This window comes from Quercus lobata, chromosome 11, assembly GCF_001633185.2.
Source record: "Quercus lobata isolate SW786 chromosome 11, ValleyOak3.0 Primary Assembly, whole genome shotgun sequence".
Taxonomy (NCBI): domain Eukaryota; kingdom Viridiplantae; phylum Streptophyta; class Magnoliopsida; order Fagales; family Fagaceae; genus Quercus; species Quercus lobata.
The window spans coordinates 45,650,536-45,671,613 of record NC_044914.1 but is presented as its reverse complement, the minus strand read 5'-3'; the positions used below and the strand labels follow the sequence as shown (position 1 = coordinate 45,671,613).

The window sequence follows — 21,078 nt, the reverse complement described above, 5'->3', positions numbered from 1 at the left end:
CATTGTTTAGTTCTCTTAAAAATTAGAAATCATTTTTCCTAATTTTACACTCCACAATAAAAAATTACTATATGTCATTTTTTTCCCTATTTTAAAATTTAATGAACCTACTCAAAAAAATTAGTGGACTTATAAGGAAAGAAAAGAAAATATGTGGCAATTTGTGATTGACAGAGAATCAGGTAAAACATAGAGTGAGCTTTGTACATTTTTCCCATTCCCCCCTACAGGCAATCATCTTGAGGGTTTTAAAACACGAAAAATGTTTGGGCGTTCTTGACTTCTCCAAGAATTGACGGCATAGGCTTTTGTTCCAAAAAGAAAGGTCCATACGAGTTACCCAATTTTGTGCTTAGTGCACTAGCATCTAGGGATGAAAAAAAAAAAAAAACAACAACAACAACAACAACATATTTTGCACCCTCAAACACTACTTTATCTATTTTACCAATCCAATTTACAACTCACTCTACATCACAGTTTTTATTTTTACATACAACTTAATAAAATAATATAAATTACCTAATAAAATAATAAAAAGTATTATTTTCTCTCTTTTTCCTCCCACTCTCTTTTTCTCTTCATACACAACCACAAGATTAAAATAATATTTTTTTTCTTTACAATCTATGACCAGTATGCAACCTTATTATTCATAGGTTGCAAATTTTTTTTAAGTTTACAAACCCGGATGGAGTGGGTTTTCGGTGTTTTGGGTTGTAAAATAGCAACTCGGGGGTGTTACACTCCCCAATGCTAGTGCTCTTAGTCTTAAAAATAAATATAAAAAAAAGGTCATTTTGTGATAGCCTTTTTTATTTGCTGTAGACAATGACAATTTAACCACAATTGCGTTTAGAATAAGAGAAACTCTATGGAGACAACTTTTGCTACAATTTTGATGTAGTCGATTGTGGGTAGTGAAGAAAAGTGGTAGGTACTTGTAAAAGTGATAGGCAAGTCACTCACACTCACAACTGACCATTCAACATTATGGCAAAAGTTATGGTCGTAGCAAAATTGTAATACCCCAATTTTGTTTTTATGATTATCATCGTACCTTGTCATTTTTAATATAAAGTTGAGGTACTATGTGTGTGTGCAGTAAGATGGGAGTAGACAATTTTGTGGTGCTATAAATAGGTGATAAAATTAAAGTTTTAGTGTATACAATTTAATGCGACAATTAAAATAATAAATAAATAAATAAAAGATGAAAATGTTTTATGGGCTTCTTGGAAACTAAAGAGATAAGCTAAAGTGGGTTTTAAACTCCAGCCCACTACCCCACCAAGCCCACATCTCTAATGCGTTAAAATATAAGGTGGAAGAAAAGATAAATTAAAGTTTTCATAAGAAGGGTTTCATCACTAGGAAGGCTAGGAGGTGTATTTTTCCTTGGAGTTAATTGAAGAGACAACCAATTGTTCCAGGTATGATTTTTCATCTATTAAAAACAAAGAATTTAAAAGAGTTAGAATTTGATCTTAAGAATGTTAATGATGTTTAGATTTTTCAAAAGGGATATTTCCCATAACTGTTTGTTACACTTTTAGTTAGTGTTTACAGACTTCATTCTTGAATTGAGCCATGGAATTACAAGTTCTAATCTATGATTATGGCTTACGTTTTTCTTTCGGATATTTACACACACACACACACACACACACATATATATATATATATATAAAATAAGTCATTGATATTGCCCACCATTTTTCATTGAGGTTATATGTTGTTAAACCCATTGGGAGACATATTTGTGTATATATTAAATCTTAGAATTGGCCTCTATGTGTGCGGCTTTCACGTTGTCCACCGTGGTTCCCTAGAACAAGTTTTGTTCTCTAGGTTCAACACCACTACAATTGTTTTGAAGGATATTGACAAACTTGATTTTTATCCGAATTGTAATTTCATCCCAAAATAGTGTGATATTAAATCCATTAGGGTCGATGATATTAAGTCCATGAACAGAATCACATTGGTTTTGGCCACCATTTGCATTGGGGTTATATATTAAACCCTAAAGTGTTGGCTACTGCATTTGCTCATGGTAAAATGAGTTTCGATTAATGCAAGGATGTATTATTGATTAGAATACCATTGGTTAGAGAAACATTAATTTAGTGTTGAAAGTGTTATTAGTTCAGCAAAGTATAATCCTAATTTCCATTTGTATAGTTCTATAAGCTTTATATTTTGTAGAGTATATTAAGTATATTTCCATGATTGATTATAGGTTCTATTTAAGAGTATTTTGAGACTATTTGGAGTGCTGTAAGTAATTATGCATAATATGCACAATTTTGTTCATTATGTTCTTAGATGTCAAAGGTTTTCAAAAATTACGTTTTAAGCTTATGTTTACTAAAGTTTATCAAAAGCATTTTTACATCATTGAAAGAGAAACTTCAACCTTTAAATAATGTTTTAAAAAGAAATTTTGAATTCTAAATAACGTTTTGAACATTCAAATCTCATTTAAAAGATGAGTTTTAAACTAAATTATTTTCATAAAATAATTGAGTTTCAAAGTAAGTTTTCTAAAAGGTTATTGTTCTTTAAATTTGTTAAAACCAAGTGATTTCAAAGTCATATTCCTATTCTCCAAATGGTATTTAAAATGTTTCTTTTAGCAAATTAAATTTTCAGATTTACTCAAGAATTGTAAAATATTTATATAATTCCTTGGTTCCTATTTGTTCCCTAAGGGAGTCAAGCATCCTTTGATTCTGTTTCAATTCAATATTGTGATATTCGATATATCTCTATATCTGGAATAATTTTTAATACTAAGAAAATTATTATATTTTGTATATATTTTGTTTTGTGATATGTGACTCAAAATTAGTGTTTTTAGAATTGATCAGATATATGTGTAAATCCGCTCACAAGATTGTATGTGAGAATATATGTTGATTCCTCACCAACAGGGGTTAAATGTTGGTATCCGCTCACAGGATTGTATGTGAGAACATGTGATATGTGTATATGTGACATTGTATTCTGATCAATTATATATATATATATGTGTGTGTGTGTGTGTGTGTGTTTTCAAATGACTTTAAGATTTGATTATATATGTATTAAGTGGTTCTTTATATGTTTGGAAAACTATATTTGATATTTTGAGTGAAATTGTATAATCAAACTCGTGCTTTGCTTGACTCTATTCTTTTGTATATTCTGTAATTACTTACTAGATGTGTGGCTCATCCCATCAATTACTGTTTTCAGATTAAAGTGTAGTTGGGAATATAGAACCTTTGGATCACTTTGTAAGGTGCAAGGTAGAGCATGGAAGTTGTAGGCAACTTTAGTATTACTTGAAGACTTATAGAATTTTAGTTACCTTTATTTTGTAATTCATGTTTTATATAGTGGAGATTATTTCCAATTTGTGGAGTTTAGATTTTTGAAAGAGGTTTTTTTTTTTTTTAGAGCATTGTTTCTTTGGAGTTTTAATTTATATTGGATTAATTATGCTTATTGAGTTATATAAGTTCAGCAAGTTAGTCATGCATCTAAATTAATGTTTCATGGATTTAGGTCATGACAATGTTGGTATCAGAGCTCACCCTAACACTGTCATTACCCAAATCCATAGAATATGAATTTAGATGCATGACTAACTTGCTGATCTTACATAACTCAATAAACGTAATTAATTTAAACATAATCCAATAAAACTCCAAATAAACAATGCTCTTAATCAATCTTTTACAATACTAAAATCCACAATTTAGAATAATCTCCAAAATACTGTGAAATCTAAAGCGGAATAAAAAGAACTAATAATCCTTTAAGGCTTTAGGTATTATTGATGTTGTCTAAAAACTCTCACACTCTACCTTGCACCTTACAAAGTAATCCAAAGGTTCTATTCTCCAACTAAACTTTAATCTAAAAATTGTAATTGATGGGGTGAGCCACACATCCAGTAAGCAATTATACACAATACACAACAGGATAGAGTCAAGCAAAGCACGAGTATTTTGGTTTTTCACAAATTCATTCAATGATATCAAATATAATCATTCTAAAACATATAAAGAATCACTTAATACATATATAATCACACTTTAAAATCATTCGAAAACACATACAGATAATTTATTAGAGCACAGTGTCACGTATACACATCACATATTCTCACATACAATCATGTGAGCGGATACCAACATCTAACCTCTGCTAGTAAGGGATCAACACATATTCTCAGATACAATCCACATACAATCCTGTGAGTGGATACCAACATCTAACCTCTGCTGGTAAGGGATCAACACATATTCTCACATACAATATTGTGAGCGGATTTACACATATATATGAGCAATTCTAAAAACACTTATTTTGAATCACATATTACAAAAAAACAAAGTTTATACACCATAGAATAATTTTCTTAATATTAACAATTATTCCAACAATAAAGGCATATTGAATATCACAATATCAAATTGAAACATAAATCAAAGGATGCTTGACTCTCTTAGGGAATGAATAAGAACTGAAGAGTTTATATAAATATTTTTACAATTCTTGAGTAAGTTTGAAAACCCAATTTGCTAAAAGAAAACGTCTTAAGTACCATTTGAAAAATAAGAATATGAATTTGAAATCACTTGGTTTTAAACAAACTTAAAGAACAAGAATCATTTTAGAAAACTTACATTGAAACTCAATTATTTTTTGAAAAGAGTTTAGTTTAGTTTAGAAATCATCTTTTAAAAAAGATTCGGACATTCAAAACGTTATTTAAAATTTGAACTTTCTCTTTCAATGATGTAAAAATGCTTTTGATAAACTTTAGTAAACGTAAGCTTAAAACATAACTTTTGAAAAATTTTGACATCTAAGAACCTAATGAACAAAATTGTACATATTATGCATAATTACTTACAGCACTTGAATCACTTTGAAAGTTTAGCCAAAACATCCTCTAAAAAGCCTCAAAACACTCTTAAATAGAACCAAGAATCAATCATGGAAATATATTTAATATCCTCTACAAAATATAAAGCTTATAGAACTATACAAATGGACTCACTAAGATTATACTTTGCTGAACTAATAACACTTTCAACACTAAATTAACATTTCTCTAACCAATGGTATTCTAATCAATAATACATCCTTGCATTAATCGAAACTCATATTGTCATGAGGAAGGCAGTAGCCAAAATATCATTGACCTAGGATTTAATATAAAACCCCAAACAAAACGTTAAACCATCCCAATGTATATAACCAAAGAAAACTTAATCCAGCCTAATATACATAATCAAAGAAAACATGGCAAATCTAATAGGACTTAATATATACATATCCGAAAGGAAATTCGATGGCAAAAATCACTTGTTCTGGGGATGCACAGTGGGCAATTTGCAAGCCATATACACAGAGGCCAATTATGTTTCCTTGCATTGGGTCAAATCTTATATTACCATTAGAGAAGCAGCAACCGAAATAACCTAGACCTTAAATTAATATTCCCATTGTAAATGTAAGGATACAGGGCCACCTTTAGGATTTAAGGTTATAATCATGGAATCTATATTCAAATGAAATCTGTAGGCAATTCAATGAAATCATGTACTCACTTTTAGGAATTAATCTGATATATTTAATCCTTTGTTAGACCCAAGGTCCTCAATTTCAACGGGTAATCACTATAAAATACAAAAGTATCATAACTTAAAGAGTATTACAATCAGATCTTTACATGAATAATGCTCATATATATAACCATCTTTCCACTGTAATCAATTAGTCAAATAGTAGACATAACTGAATCTTATCATGCTGCCAAAATCGTAAATATATCTCAAGATTTATAAACAGTATAGAAATATTGAGATGGGGTTCTCACCTTGATTTCGTAGCCAAATCTTATGCCCCTAAATAATTTTGTCTCTTCAATTATATGTGTTCTAACTTCGAAACTTTAAGGGAAAAACACACTTCCTAGCCTTCTTAGTGATGAAACCCTGCTTATGAAAACCCTAATTTATCTTTTCCTCCACTTATATTTTAATGCATCAGAGATGTGGGCTTGGTGAGGTAGTGGGCTGGAGTTTAAAACTCACTTAAGCTTATCTCTTTAGTCTCCAAGAAGCCCACAAAACATCTTCCTCTTTTATTTATTTATTTATTATTTTAATTGCCTTACTAAATTGTATGCACTAAAACTTTAATTTCCTCACCTATTTGTAGCACCACAAAATTGTATACTCCCATCTTACTATGCACACACATATAGTACCTCAACTCCATATTAATAAAATGACAAGGTACGGTGATATTCATAAATACAAAACTGGGGTATTACACTCTTCCCCCCTTAAAATAAGTTTAGTCCTCTAAACTTGACGTACCTTAGTCCTTGAACATAGAGAGATATTAGTCAACCAAATTAGCATCACTAAAACTCAGTACTATCCATAACATGTATGAATGGCAATCTTAAGAATATCTTCCTTCTTAACTTAGAGTTGATGGTAATCTGATTTAAGGACAATCTTGGGTAATCGATATATATATATATATATATATATATATTTCCCTCACAATCATCCTATTCAATCGCCTATTGTCTATGCATAATATCTTTTCCACATGGAAATACACCATTGAATATAACCCCTATTTAGAACTCAAAAGTATCATGATAACCAATCTACATTATATCATATCAAAATCTCAAATCTTAAAGAGAATTAAGTTAGCCATTGCTTCCTTGTCTACTATCATAACCATACAACACTTAATAAGAGAAAATAAGGAGATGGTACCTGACTTAGTTTCCTCATCACTTTGCCTAGTAATAGCAAACACTTGTCCTTAGATTTTTGGCTGTTGATTTACATCATTAGGCTTAACCATCAGCTCATTCTTCAAAGCTGGGCAATCTTTGATACGATGTCCCATTTGTCCACACTTAAAACATGCCCCACTTTCACGATAGCAAACACCATTATGCTTTTTACCACACTTTGAACAATTCTCTATTACTTGTTGCACCACCTTAGGCTCTAGTTCTATTGTATTCTTCTTTTTGAATGGTTTGTCAATTTCTTTTTCTTTTTGAGATTCTTCAGGCTTGGATCTCTTTTTATTTTGATCTCGAATTTTCTGATAGTCTTCGCACTCCTTCTCAACAACTTTTGATGTCTCCACTACCTCAGAATAAGCCTTCAATCGTAAGGCTTCTATCCTAGTTCTAATACTTGGTCGTGGTCCCCTTTGAAATTTCTTAGCCTTCCTAACATCATTAGACACAACATGAGAAGCAAATCAGGCCAACTCAGTAAATTTAGCCTCATACTGTAACACCATTTTATTCCCTTGAATGAGCTCCATAACAATTGTTATAATAATCACAAATATTTATGGCACTACCCCTCTTCATTTAATACGAACTTACTAACCTCATAGAGTATTCATAACTAACGTGGTCTCTCCTTCCATTCATACAAGTTACCCAAATTGACCACATCCATACAAGTTACCTAAATCGACAATATCTTAGGAATATGGTCAATATTTAGACACTTCTATTATGCTCTCTTTTGCCGAGTACTGTAGCATTGAAAGTAACATTAAGTGTCAGTTTGGTATTATCTTATAAACTTAGTTTTTAATTTTTATGTACAGTTTTTTAAAATATCACTTTTTTCCAAATTTTTATTACTTTTTCAAAGCACAAGTAACAAACTTTCAACAAAAAAGTTTTCAGCAAAAAATTATTCCCAAATAGACACTAAAGGAGTTAATCTTGTCTTTGTCACGGCTTTGAGAACATGTATAAGTTTGACAAGACTGTATGAAGGTTGAATGATCAATATATGTGATGAGTTGTGAATTTTTAAATCCAACAAGGTCAAATTGGGTTATGATAATTATTTTTCATCATTAATTCATGACACTAATAGCCTTTTTTTCCAATGTAAATAAGATTCAATTATAGGTTGTTTTTTTTTTTTTTGTGCTAGATTTTTATTAAAGGGTAAATGATTTTTTCAATCCAATAGTCCAATTAATTGGAATTCATTAAAATTTATATAATATCAGTGGCGAAGTATTGTTCTCACTTTTAGGGGCTATTTGGTAGTGTATTTTGAGTAACAGTTTTCAGTATTTAAACAACATTACATATATTTTCACACGCTTTTTCACCTAACAACTCCTTATTTTCCAAAATTGCCTCTCGGATGATTCCAGTTCAAAGTTCTTTAAGCTAATTTTGCTTTATCGGTGAAAACTGAAAAATACCCAAAGACCAAAAACCAAAGATATGCCCGCGCGACCCAATCAATTCACGAAATGAAATTAATCATCTCAGCCGTCAATTCTCAAGTCCTCCATCGAACGGTCATAAAATTATCCAAGTCATCGATCCACACCCCCCAAACTCCGCATGCGCCACATCCGTCAATTTCAGAAACAATCTAACGGCGGAAAACACATTCCACGTCACCGATCCGCGTGAAGGCCCTATTATCCAATAAGAATCCAACTCCCTTCTCTATATAAACCTTTCACAACCACACAAAAATTAAAAATCTCACACCGCTTATTCAGTACTCAATTCGAAAGTCCTTTCTACCTTTTCACTTTCCGAGAAAAATTCCCAATGGCTCCCAAAGCTGAGAAGAAGCCCGCCGAGAAGAAGCCGGCAGAGGAGAAGAAATCAACGGTGGCCGAGAAGGCTCCGGCGGAGAAGAAGCCGAAGGCAGGGAAGAAGCTGCCAAAGGAAGGCGGAGCCGGCGCCGGAGACAAGAAGAAGAAGCGCACGAAGAAGAGCGTGGAGACTTACAAGATCTACATCTTCAAGGTGTTGAAGCAAGTTCACCCAGACATCGGGATCTCCAGCAAGGCCATGGGGATCATGAACAGCTTCATCAACGACATCTTCGAGAAGCTCGCTCAGGAGGCCTCGCGATTGGCTCGCTACAACAAGAAGCCAACCATCACCTCTCGGGAGATCCAGACCGCGGTCCGTTTGGTCTTGCCTGGTGAGCTCGCTAAGCACGCCGTCTCTGAGGGGACCAAGGCGGTGACTAAGTTTACTAGCGCTTGAAAGTGAAGGAAATTTCAATATGTGACTAGGGTTAGGGTTAGGGTTTCGTAGTTGAATGAATTTTTTTTTTTTTTTTTAATATGTGGTTTTTGTAATTGAACAATATGGATTTCTCGATCCAAATTATGTCTATGGTAAAAATGAATTCGGATAGCTTTTTCTTAATTGTTGTGTTCTTCGATTTTCCTCTTCTTCTTTTGGTTACTGTTTAGAATTAAAATCGTCGTAGTTTTAAAATTGGTTATTTCTTTCTTGTTATGTACATGTGAACTAGTAAATTGGGAAAAACGAAATCAAGTAGTCGGATATAGGTCACAACTTTGGGATTTTTATCAATATATATATATATATATTTTTTCGTTTTATACCAAACAAAATAGGGCCAAAGTGTAATATTTATTAGCTCTATGCAACCTGAAACTTTTTTTTTTTTTTTTTTTCTCTCTTCAAAACCAATCAATCAGAAACTCTTATGCTATGTTTGGATGATGGGGGAAGGAGAGTAATTTAATTACTTGTTTTAGATGTCTTTTAAGGATGGGAAGGGATTTAAAGGGGTTTGAGTTATTTTTAATTCTCGAAATTAGAGAGATTTGGAGGAAGAATGGTGCACATATGAATTATTAAATTTATTCTTATCATTTTAACAAAATTATAAATGAAAAAAAATTACAAATGAAAAATGCTAAAATCATGTAGAGGATAGCTATTCTCAGTTTAATAAAAACAGTTGGCTAATATGTCTTGTGAAGTCCATAGACTGGTAAATTTTTGTGGGTAGAGATTGAAACTCAACGTTGGCCCAAAGAAGACAAATAATAAGTGGACTATAAATTCTTTAATACATGTCCAATGATAAGTCAGATGTAGAGAAATATATAGCGACATCCTGTAGTAAAATAATACATGATAATATGTGTCTAGCGGTATGTTAAAGCTGAAAAGTTATGATAATTAATACGTATGAAAATCCAACAATTCAATATCAGCGTGTTAAAAGTTGAAGCAAATTAGTCTCAACAATGAATGCATGTAAGAATCCAACAATACATGGCCAATAATTAGTCAGAGCTAAAAAATAACAAAATCATGATTCCAGCTACAATAGAATAGTAAACCAATCATGATTCCATGTGCCCTATGGATTAAAAGGAAAACTTGGTATTTTGGTGAAGAGAGAGAGAGAGAGAGAGAGAGCATGTTCCGCTGTGCACAACAAAGAGTTGGCCAAATTCTCTTGCTTATCAACCAGCTTAGATCTTCTTAATGATAAGTATTTTCCTTATTTGAGAAGGACATTTAGTGAAGTGGAGTGAAAGAAGGAATTTGAGGTGTAAAAGAAGATTTTCAATTTACTAGAGAGAGAGAGAGAGAGAGAGAGAGAGTTCTATGTGGGGACTAGGGAGTGGAAAAATCTCTCATGTGCCAGGAGCATGAGATACTAGCTTGTGGGGAGCATGGTTTAATATTGTTATGAAATACATGCTAAATATAATATAAAGCACTGCGAAAAATAAAATTATTGTGGTTCAATTAACTCTAAAAGCCTACATCCATACACAACACTGACTAAAATCCACCATTAATAGGAGGAATTACAACCACACATAAACTCTCACAAAAATTCTTTAACATAAACTAATCCCAAACATAATACACCTTGAGGTTTCCTCACACTATCACACTAGACAAAGCTTAGTCTTCAACTCTCTCACGAGACAACTTTTCTCCTAATTCTCATACGTAAACAACAAAGCTACACCACTACTCTTTTTATATGGAGTGGCCTTCTTGCTTCTTTTCTTTTTTAGTGTGTGAGAGTGCCTTTTTCTTCAGCACACTGGCCTAAGAATCCTGAGCCAAATAATTGTAGTTTAGTGGACTGGGCTTGGTTCACCGCAGCTAAAGGGGTTGTTTAAGAACCAAGTGGCGCACAGAGCATGTTTCCTACAATGCACATAAACTAGCAAAACAAGAATATATGTATTGAACAACAATGAAAAATAGCAAAAGAGTGCAAAGTAATCAAAAAATACACAAAACAATTGTTAGGAATCCTTGGATTAATAAGAAATACTTCACTAGTTTTTCATTAGTTATGGTTACAATGTGTTCACTAAGACGTGATTTGAGGTTCAAATAAGTTCAAAAATTACAGATTTTGATGGTTATCCAAGCCTCTAAGACTTATAAAATCTGAATCCTTCCAAAAGTATGTACTATGGTGGCTGTTTCTGGGATACCAGGAGATATTTTACTGTTTTCCCTTGAATTTGACAGAGTTTTCTTAATGGTTTTTTTGTCGAGATTTTTTATTGCTTGCTCCCAAATTCCCCCGTTTTGCTGGCTGCCTTCCCCCCTTTTTATAGTGTCATTCTAGGGTCCCGGGGAACTATTGATTCCCCTCCTTTGCTCCCTGGGTACCAGAGCCCGTTTTGTACCCATCACCCAAAAGGTTGAGCCTTTCCCTATTTCTCATAATTTCCTCCTTTTGGTACTGTTTCTTTGAAAGCCCATGACTGACTTTCCATTTTGGAATGCGCCTGTTCTTAATTTCACGTTCCTCAAAACCTCTTACCCCTTTTTTATTCAGCTTTTGGCCGTCCTTCCTCTTTGTCATTTTTCTCAAGTGAGTGGAATCCATCTCTACTGGTTCAAAGGTCTTTCTTGCTACTTCCTTTTTTATAGCTCCTCATTCTGGTTCCTCGAGGTACCGTTCCTTTGTATTGTGAGTGGTTACTCTAGGCTTTCTACTTTTCTTGCTGCATCTCTGGTGCCTGAGAAGGACATATTTGCCCTTCATTTCTTGTGTTTTTGCCTTTGAGCTGTCTTAATCCAATCTTAGCTATGCTACACGTCTTGGGGATCCTGAGCCTTTGGCAGCCTTTGGGGATCCTAACTCAACTCTTTACACTCGTCTTTCTTCAATCTTTTGATCTTGACAGACTGGGCCTTTTTTCTTTTTCTTTCTTCTTTTCTCATTGGCTTTAAGGCTTGTCCCTTTATGGCTTTTAGACTTCAAGCCTTTTGGGCTTACCACCTTTTTTTAAATTCACTTTCTATGGCCCCTTGTGTTATTTCTTTGGGCTTGGATGTTGTGATTTTTTAGACTTCAACATAGTGTAAGACTAACTCTTTTAATATAATTACAATAACTCCTTATTATTCTTCTTGTACCAATTTGGGTACACTCTTTACACCCCGTTGTGGGTAGGGGTGCTCCACCTTCACATTGTCCATAACAAAATATATTCTTAATTGAGTTCAAGCAATGCTTGAACTTCTTGTTAGATATATTTCAACAATTTACTTTTGTGATTAAGCAAAAAGGAAAAACATAAGTAATAACACAAAAAAGGTGTGATAGACAAAAACAAGGGAAAATTACACTTTACCACCCTAAACTATATATTAGATTACACTTTGCACCCTAAACTATTCGAATGCACACTTTGCATCCTAAACTATGACATTTGTTACACTTTGCACCTTTGCGTTAGTTTTACTGTTAAGTTAGACAGAAAGTAATAGCACATAACTTACACATGATTATTGCTTAAGTGACACCTGTTTAAAGACTAAAACACCCTTTTCACAAACAATTAAAAACAAAAGCAATTTTTTTTTCAGTTCTTTCTCTCTTCGGCATGAGTAATTTTAATAACAAGTCCAGGGAAAACATCATCTGGTTCATGAATAAAGGGTTGTGCTCAACTATATTCTTTATAAGGGCGCTGCACTATTTAAGAAAAATACACACGTTTTTGAGCTATGAGTTTTATGAACGTTATTAAAAGAATAAAGCAAGAAAACACAAAATGAAACAATGAATAGTTTAAAAAAAAAAAAAATGAAACAATGAATCAAAAGAAGAGCTCTTTTAGGCTGGGAGACCCACCACACTACTTTTGAAGCTGTCAAGACTTAAGAGCAATAATCTTACACCCACAAGACCCACCCACCACACTACAATCAGTGATAAGTGCGGCGACCCTTATATAGTTGAGCACAACCCTCGTATTCATGACCCAGATGATGTTTTCCCTAAACGTCTTGTTAAAATTACTCACGCCGGAGAGAGAAAGAGCTGAAAAAAAAAAGTTTTTTTTTTTTATGGGATGAAAAAAAACTTTTGTTTTTAATTTTTGTGAAAATGGTATTTTTGTCTTTAAACAGAGTGTCACTTAAGCAAAAATCATGTGCAAATCATGTGCAAGTCATGTACTATTAATTTGAGCACAACCCTTGTATTCATGACCCAGATGATGTTTTCCCTAAACGTCTTGTTAAAATTACTCACGCCGGAGAGAGAAAGAGCTGAAAAAAAAAAGTTTTTTTTTTTTATGGGATGAAAAAAAAAAGTTTTTTTTTTTATTGGATGAAAAAAAAACTTTTGTTTTTAATTTTTGTGAAAATGGTATTTTAGTCTTTAAACAGAGTGTCACTTAAGCAAAAATCATGTGCAAATCATGTGCAAGTCATGTGCTATTAATTTCTGTCTAACTTAACAGTAAAACTAACATTGGGATGCAAAATGTAACAAAGGTCATAGTTTAGGGTGCAAAGTGTGCATTCGAATAGTTTAAGATGCAAAGTGTAATCTAGTGTATAGTTTAGGGTGGTAAAGTGTAATTTTTCCCAAAAACAATAAATATATATTGTATTTTGTATATATAAAAAGAAATTTGCAATATAATTAAAAACTCACAAATCAAATGCATGAAAGATAAATGTTATAGATTAAGTCTTGTGTTTGACACAATCTCCTTAAATCAAATTTCATCCCTTGCACAATATGTGATGCTTTGAGATTTATGGATGTCTGCCTCCCAGGATAAAAAGAAGAAGCACACAAGATCTATACTTTGCGAACTAATCTATGTCTCTTTTTCTCTCTTTGACTCAAATGCTAATGCACAAAATATTTTTTCTTTGGGAGAGTTTTTCCAATGTTTTTTTTTTTCTTGAATGAGGGACTATGAATATATATGTTACTAAACAGATACATTGTTTCAGACATAACTACTGTATATGGACTCGTTGACTAAAAAAATAATATTTTTTTATTATTTTGACAAGAGGGCCTAGTCTATAGATGTCTAAAACTCAATCCAGTGTCCAACCCATGAATATATAAACTCGTATTCTCCATCATTTCCTAAGTAGGACTCAAGGATTCTCATCACTTCAATATTATTTTCAAGTAGACATATTAGGAGTCAATTTCATATTCACTCCATAATATTTTTCTAACATATATATCGTCCGTGTACCAATGGAACTCAATTCAAAAACCTAATACTAAATTAGAAAATTTCAATTTAAGAGCATTCGCGCCCCCTTTAGCCCAATCCATCATCATCAGCACCATGCACGCATTGGCTCCCATCCATATTCTATTGTTGGCATAGACTACTATACCAATCAATTGTGGAGTCTAGACACTAACCAAGCTGGTGGTGTTTGGAAGGTTCTGGTGTTTGGAAGGTTCTTACTCCCATGAATCATCTTAGAAACAAACCAGTTGGACAGCTAATTGAGGAAAACATATTTCTTAGACTGTGTTGTGCCTTCCTCTCCCCATGGGTAAGGGAGAATAGTTTGGAATTTTCCGGATTACCCTTTTTCATTTAATACTAATCTCTCTATCAACTTGGATTAATAGAATGTAAATGAACTCCTAGGGAGGCAAATCAAGCAGCCCATGTTTTGTTTGCCTGATCTTTCAAAAATAAGTATTCAGGTTGTTTTATTCTTGGATCTGTTCCTTTTGTCTTTTGTGATATATTAGCTCTTGAACAAGTTAAGATTTTGGTTTCTTAGCTGGTGTTTCTAGTTTTTGTGTTAATAAAATTGCTGATTATTAAAAAAAAAAAATGTAAAAGACCTTTTAACTCGGCCCACAAGGTGCGAGCCCATAAAACATCGGTGAGTGCTGGTCCCTCTGGACCAGCTCGAGCCTGCACATATTGAACATGACCAGAAAAAGTAGTGTGCATATAATTAGAATGGAACCCACAATCACAAAGCAAATGATACATGTCCCAGTTGCACGTGAGCCAGGAACGGCACAAAACAGAGGTGACAGCTAAGTGGCTTCTCCACACAGTCACAACTCACACAAGCGATCACTAGCCACTGAAATAGTCTAGGACCACATAAATAAAGATACTTGTGCCAGTCAAGCCAAAGAAGAAGGCAATGAGAATATGAATTCTTTATTTGTACTCTTGTAGTCCGTCTGGATACAATTTATTTTTGTTGAAGTTAAAAATTAAAAACTAAAAACATTATAATAAAATAATTTTTTAATGTATGAATAGTGTCGTGGGACCTGTGAACAGTACATGAATAGTAAATTTTGTCTCCTATACAGTAAACTTATGTGATGTTACTGCTCATGCACTGAAAAAAAAAAAAAGAGCCAGAAAATGCAAACGTGTATCCAAACCCTCACATAGAATATGAGGTTTGCCAAGGAAAAAAGTTAAACCAAAAGAACAGAAGCTGCAAAGGCCGCCTTTGCATATCTTTTTTTTTCCTCTTATTAAATTTTATTCTTATGGTAGTTAATCAGTTAAACTATAACTTATTTTTAGGATTATGTTGCTTTAGGACCCACAGTTATGTTACATCTTTTTCGATGTCTATTTTAAGGTCCTTAATCTGCATCATCTTGGTGGTGTTTGCACAATTTTCGGTGGTTCATACTTTATAAAGTTTAAAGTAATGAAAATGGACTGGTTAAAACTTGAAAAGGGAGGTTGTATATACCATCTGATTTGCTTGTTAACTTTTTTCTGTCTTGGGCAAACTATATCTTAGGGGCGAAATTTTCATATTCATTGGGTTTATGCACCATCTCTCTTACTGACATGTGAGTTGTACTCCATAAATCTAACACAAGAGATACCCTTCCATCTTACATATATATCACTATTCATATCCTTCTACGTGCTCTCTTTTGCCAAATACTATAACATAAAAAAGTAATATTAAGGAAGTTAATCATGTCTATGTCACGTTTCATGGTCATGTATAACTTTGACAAGATTGTAGGGGTCTAAACATGTAATGGGTTGTGAATTTCTAAGTCCAACAATTTTGATATGGGTTTAAAAAACCTTCCAATTTAACCCATGCACAACGCTAGCAATAATCTCTATTTGCAATCCAAACATGAGAGTGGCACTATCATTGTAGGTATAATACTGGATATTCGACAACCAAATTTCAAATTATTCATATATGCTGAAATGTAGATTAGGTTTTTAGAACTGAGCCAAATGGGCCTGCTTAGCACAAAGCATAACACCAAATGAACTTATATCAATAATTGGATTCCATAACTAATATCCATTTATGCTAGCCTGGCAATATTGTACGAAGGATCTAAAACTTGTTGAAGTTGTAAGAACAGCAAAAATTGGAACATTGCCCATTACGAAAATGACCTATTCATTTGTAGTGCTCTTTGCTCAACAATGTGGCCTTTGCGAGTGATTTTAAACCCTCAAATGAAGGAATGATTAATGATTTTGGTGGTCAATTTAGTAAATTACAAGGGTTTCTTTTAAGTAACTTACTCTCCCAAGCAGATCGTATTTATGTCCATTGTTTCTCTTATAAGTGAGTTTTGTTTAACCATTTTCTTATAACGTTTTAACTTAGTCATTTATGTAATGTTGTTGAAAGTTTCACTTTTTTTTTTTTTTTCTGAGTACAATTATATAACATTTCCATGCCAAGCTCATCTTGTAGTTTAATTATTTGACACCTCTTAATATTCCAATAAATATATGGAGAGTTTAAATCTTCTCTTTTCTAACTATCAAATTGAATAAAATAAAATAAAAGAATGAAATTCTCATAAAATCCAAAACTAATATGTTTACTAAAATTTTAAAATATATGAAAATTGTACTTTTAGATAACTTTGTAGATAGTTAATGAATATGTAAATATTATGTAATTCAAGGGTTGATTAGTTTAAATATTGTTGGCATAAAAAAGATGAAAGAAAATACAAACTAATTGATTCCAATCGCCACATTCAATCTTAATGTTGTGCTAAGAGTAAGAATCACACTCACACCCAACAAGCTAGTATGTAAGAATGACTTTGAGTGTGAAGTGTGTCCTATTACCACTTTTCTTGGTAAATAATAATGAATATTGACTATTGACTCGGTTGGTAATTATGATTGGAAATATCCATATTTTAAGTAATATACCACCACTGTTCTCCAACTCCAAAATTTCCTTTATTATTTTAAGATCAAATGGTAATACGTGCAGATTAGTTGTGATCTTAAGCAATCACATCCTTATTATTCATTATAAAAATAAATAAAAAATTAAGCAATCACATCCATGGCAATATTAAATTAACGAGGGGTAGATATGGCAGTTAGTTGGTCAATCTATAGACTCCATCTCTTTAGGTCGCGTGTCCAACAGCGTGGTGTGCTGGTGGGCAAGGCACCCACGGAGGATGCGAAAAGACGGAAATGGCCCCCACGGGACATCGAAATCTTTACGAAGGTTTTTGGGTCATATGAATCGGGCTATCGTTTATGTCCTACGTGTAAAGCGCGATTCGCAAAGACACCCATCACATGGAAGAGTATCTCCCCGCATCCCCACCGTCCATTTACAAAACAAACATGAATCTCAACCCTGCGCGTGTTTCACACATTAGCTCATTCATGAAGCCATGTGTTAAATTTGTTCATAAATCTTTTTAAGTTTATTAAAGTGATAAATTATGATTTGTGAAAAATTAATTTTGATAATATAGTTTTCCACAATCTCACTCAAGGAAGGTAAATTTGAACAATGGACGCTTCCTTAAAAATACCACAAAATGCTAGGTTATTAAGTTATAAGATTTTTGATCCTTAACCTCACAATATCACTTTAATTGTATACCAAATCATAAACAAATATGATTTAGGGGATAGAAATATATTTGTGTTGGACTTCGAAGATGAGTGACTCATAAGAGCGCTACAATAACCAAAGAAATGCAAGACTCAAGAGATCACTGTAATAACCAAAGAAATGTAAGATCCTAACGAGGCATATGGTTGAAGGGGTGAAGAATCGTTTACATCTTTTTAAAAAAATTATTATTATAAATAATTTAATAGTTAAAGGAAGGGGGATTTTAATCATGGACATCTCCGTTAAAAACTCCAGAATGTGTAAGTTGATTTATAAAACTCTTGACACCATTTGTATCCAATTATATCTTGGGTAGTTTCTCTTTCACATCTATGTACCAATGGGGTTGCACTAGAATTAGCAAAATATACTTTAAATGTAAAATAGGAGAGAGTTTGGATAGATGACACCATTGACTTTTTATATCGGATATGATTCAATGAAATACACCACATTTTAATTGATAAGGGGAATTTTTTGACAAAATAAAAGTTGTTGTTGATCTCCAAAGATCTGTCAGTTCTATTATGCATACTGACGACTTCACGCAAGATGAAGCTGTCGGTCTTTAAGTTGAAAACTTCACAAAAGATAAAGTTGTCAGTCTCTGAGCTAAAGACTTCATGCAAGATGAATCCGTCAATTTCTAAGCTGAAGACTTCACGCAAGATGAAACTGTCAGTCTCTAAGCTAACGACTTCACACAAGATGAAGCTGTTAGTCTCTAAACTGACAACTTCACACAAGATGAAGCCGTTAAATTGACGACTTCATCTTCTGACCTATTGGCATCTACGCCTAGACGGGGAGAAAGCTGAAGGCAGGAAAGGATCCCACGAGATATGTGTATTAATGAGTGATAAGGATAAATTTACAATATTAGAATCACTAATGAAAAGAGATGAAGCGAATATGAATACAAATAATGCTTACTCATATAAGGCATAAGCAAACGGTTTTAGATAAAGGCATCAGGCATAAGCTGACGGTTACATGTAAAACCATCAGCTTCTATTAGTAGGTGTCAACAAACGAAGTGTAGGGAGTTCGTAAAATGCACCTGGGGGCAGACGCCAGTAAGGCTGAAGGATGTAGGGTAAGCTGACGACCCTGATATAGGTTTACTTGCTGCCCACGATTGCATATATAAGGAAATGTCTTACTCTCCACGTTTGGTGCTACTTAAAAGGATTCCTATAAGGAAAGGATTCCGCCAAATACGCCCAAAGAAGACTCCTATAAGAAAAAGACTTCTAGCCCAAGGAAGATAGGTCAACCCTCTACTACTATAAAAACTCCAATACCCTCATCAATCAAGGTACGCATAATTCACCACTCTCTAGTACTCTAGAGTTGTGAATAAGAGATTTCTCTAACTTGACCGTTGGAGAGTATTTGGCCGGTACCACACCGGTATTCCTCTTAAGGTCTTCAGCTTTTGTGTTGTGCAGGTTCTTGTCAGGAGCATCTGAGGACCGTGTGGCTCATTGGTTATTTTTTCAGCATCATCATTAATCAATTGAAATCTAACACGTTTATTAAACAAATAAAATCACAACATGTCACTTTCAAATAATGAAAAAATTTGTTAAATTTTTTATGTCACTGTTCTTATATTAGCACACAAGCTCCCTTTAATACAGAATTGCTCATAGTTGCATATATATGAACGTCCGGAAAAATATACTACATATTAGCATGGAATGTTACATGCTTTGTGATTTATGTGTTAATAGATTTCATAGACCCGGTAAAATTATCAACAATAATTTCGATAGAAGAAACATGGTTTTGTTGTTGGTTGTTTAATTACAAGAAATGACTATGTTAGTTTGTCATCATGATACGAATGTGAAATGTCACTTGATTTTTATAGGTGACTTAGAGTCCTAGCTAGACATTAATTGATTCTGTCTTCTCATAGCTATACCAACCTCGATAATATATTGCAGATTCTTGTATTTTTGTTTCCTGTTTGTTTGATGTATTCAAATCTATCAATTACCTAATCATATTATAATCAATTCATATGTCAACTTCAAAGTATTTCGAGTTGTATTTTAAAATTTTAAAAGCTAGTTCTAAAAACAAAAAACAATAGAGTTGAAACTATTTTTGAAAATATGGTACCTTTTAAACTATTGACGTTAGGTTATGATTTTAAATTTGAGTTGGTTTGCCACAATGGTTAGAAGTCTCGGAACGAGGAGGCCATGAATGCATTGTGAAATCGTGAATATAACACTCGACTTGTCCCAAAATTTGTTATTCTTCTTCTTCTTTTTATTTATTTTTAAACAAAAAACAAAAAATAAAACAAAAGTGAGATATTTTCTACTAAACTTGCTTATTAGACAATCAAGAACCAGAATTTTCCAACTTTGGCCCTCTCAACCTTATTGAATGTAAGAAGCTATGAAGGCTAAAAACTCAATGAAAGGCTCAAATTCGTTCTTAGGAGCTAGAATTGCTTGGGAAGTTCTCTCTGCTAAGGAATTCCTTGCACATTGACTCCAAATTGGTGACATAAGTTGCCCGAGGTTTCACCATCAATCTGAATCCCTGGTATATATTTTTTTTGAGTGTCCATTCATCATGATTGTTTGGAGACAAACCAAGTTCTCAATCACCATCTCCTCCCTCCTTAGCAGGATAGCTCCTGACTAGGTCCATTGCATACTAGACCTTTCAAAACTTATTGGATTAAATAGTAAGTTTAGAGGCAAAACCCTTCACCCTTCTAGTTTATATTGCTTGCAATCAAATTTGGTGGGAGAAAGTTTCCCTGCAATCTGGATTGAAGGAAGTCTCTCCAAACTCAATATCAGAGAATGACACCTGTCCCACTCCACCAACTCAAATTCAATATATAACTCCCGTTAACTCCAACGTTAGGCCCTTTTTCAGATTTTTTTTATTAAAAAAATAATTAATTATTTCTCACCACCTACACCTAAACTCAGTCCTTTCTCTCTCTCTCCTTCAACGCTCTTTGTTTTGTTCCAGAAACACCCAAAGTAAATAAAAAAAAAAAAAAAACTCAG

General features: G+C 33.2%; 1 protein-coding gene across 1 annotated transcript; it reads left to right on the top strand.

The window, feature by feature from the left end:
- The first annotated feature begins 8,559 nt into the window (after positions 1-8,559).
- Positions 8,560-9,253, top strand: LOC115967365 (probable histone H2B.1). The gene has a single exon (XM_031086447.1). The coding sequence runs from the start codon at positions 8,642-8,644 to the stop codon at positions 9,086-9,088; it is 447 nt and encodes a 148-aa protein (XP_030942307.1). The 5' UTR covers positions 8,560-8,641; the 3' UTR covers positions 9,089-9,253.
- Positions 9,254-21,078: the final 11,825 nt, after the last annotated feature.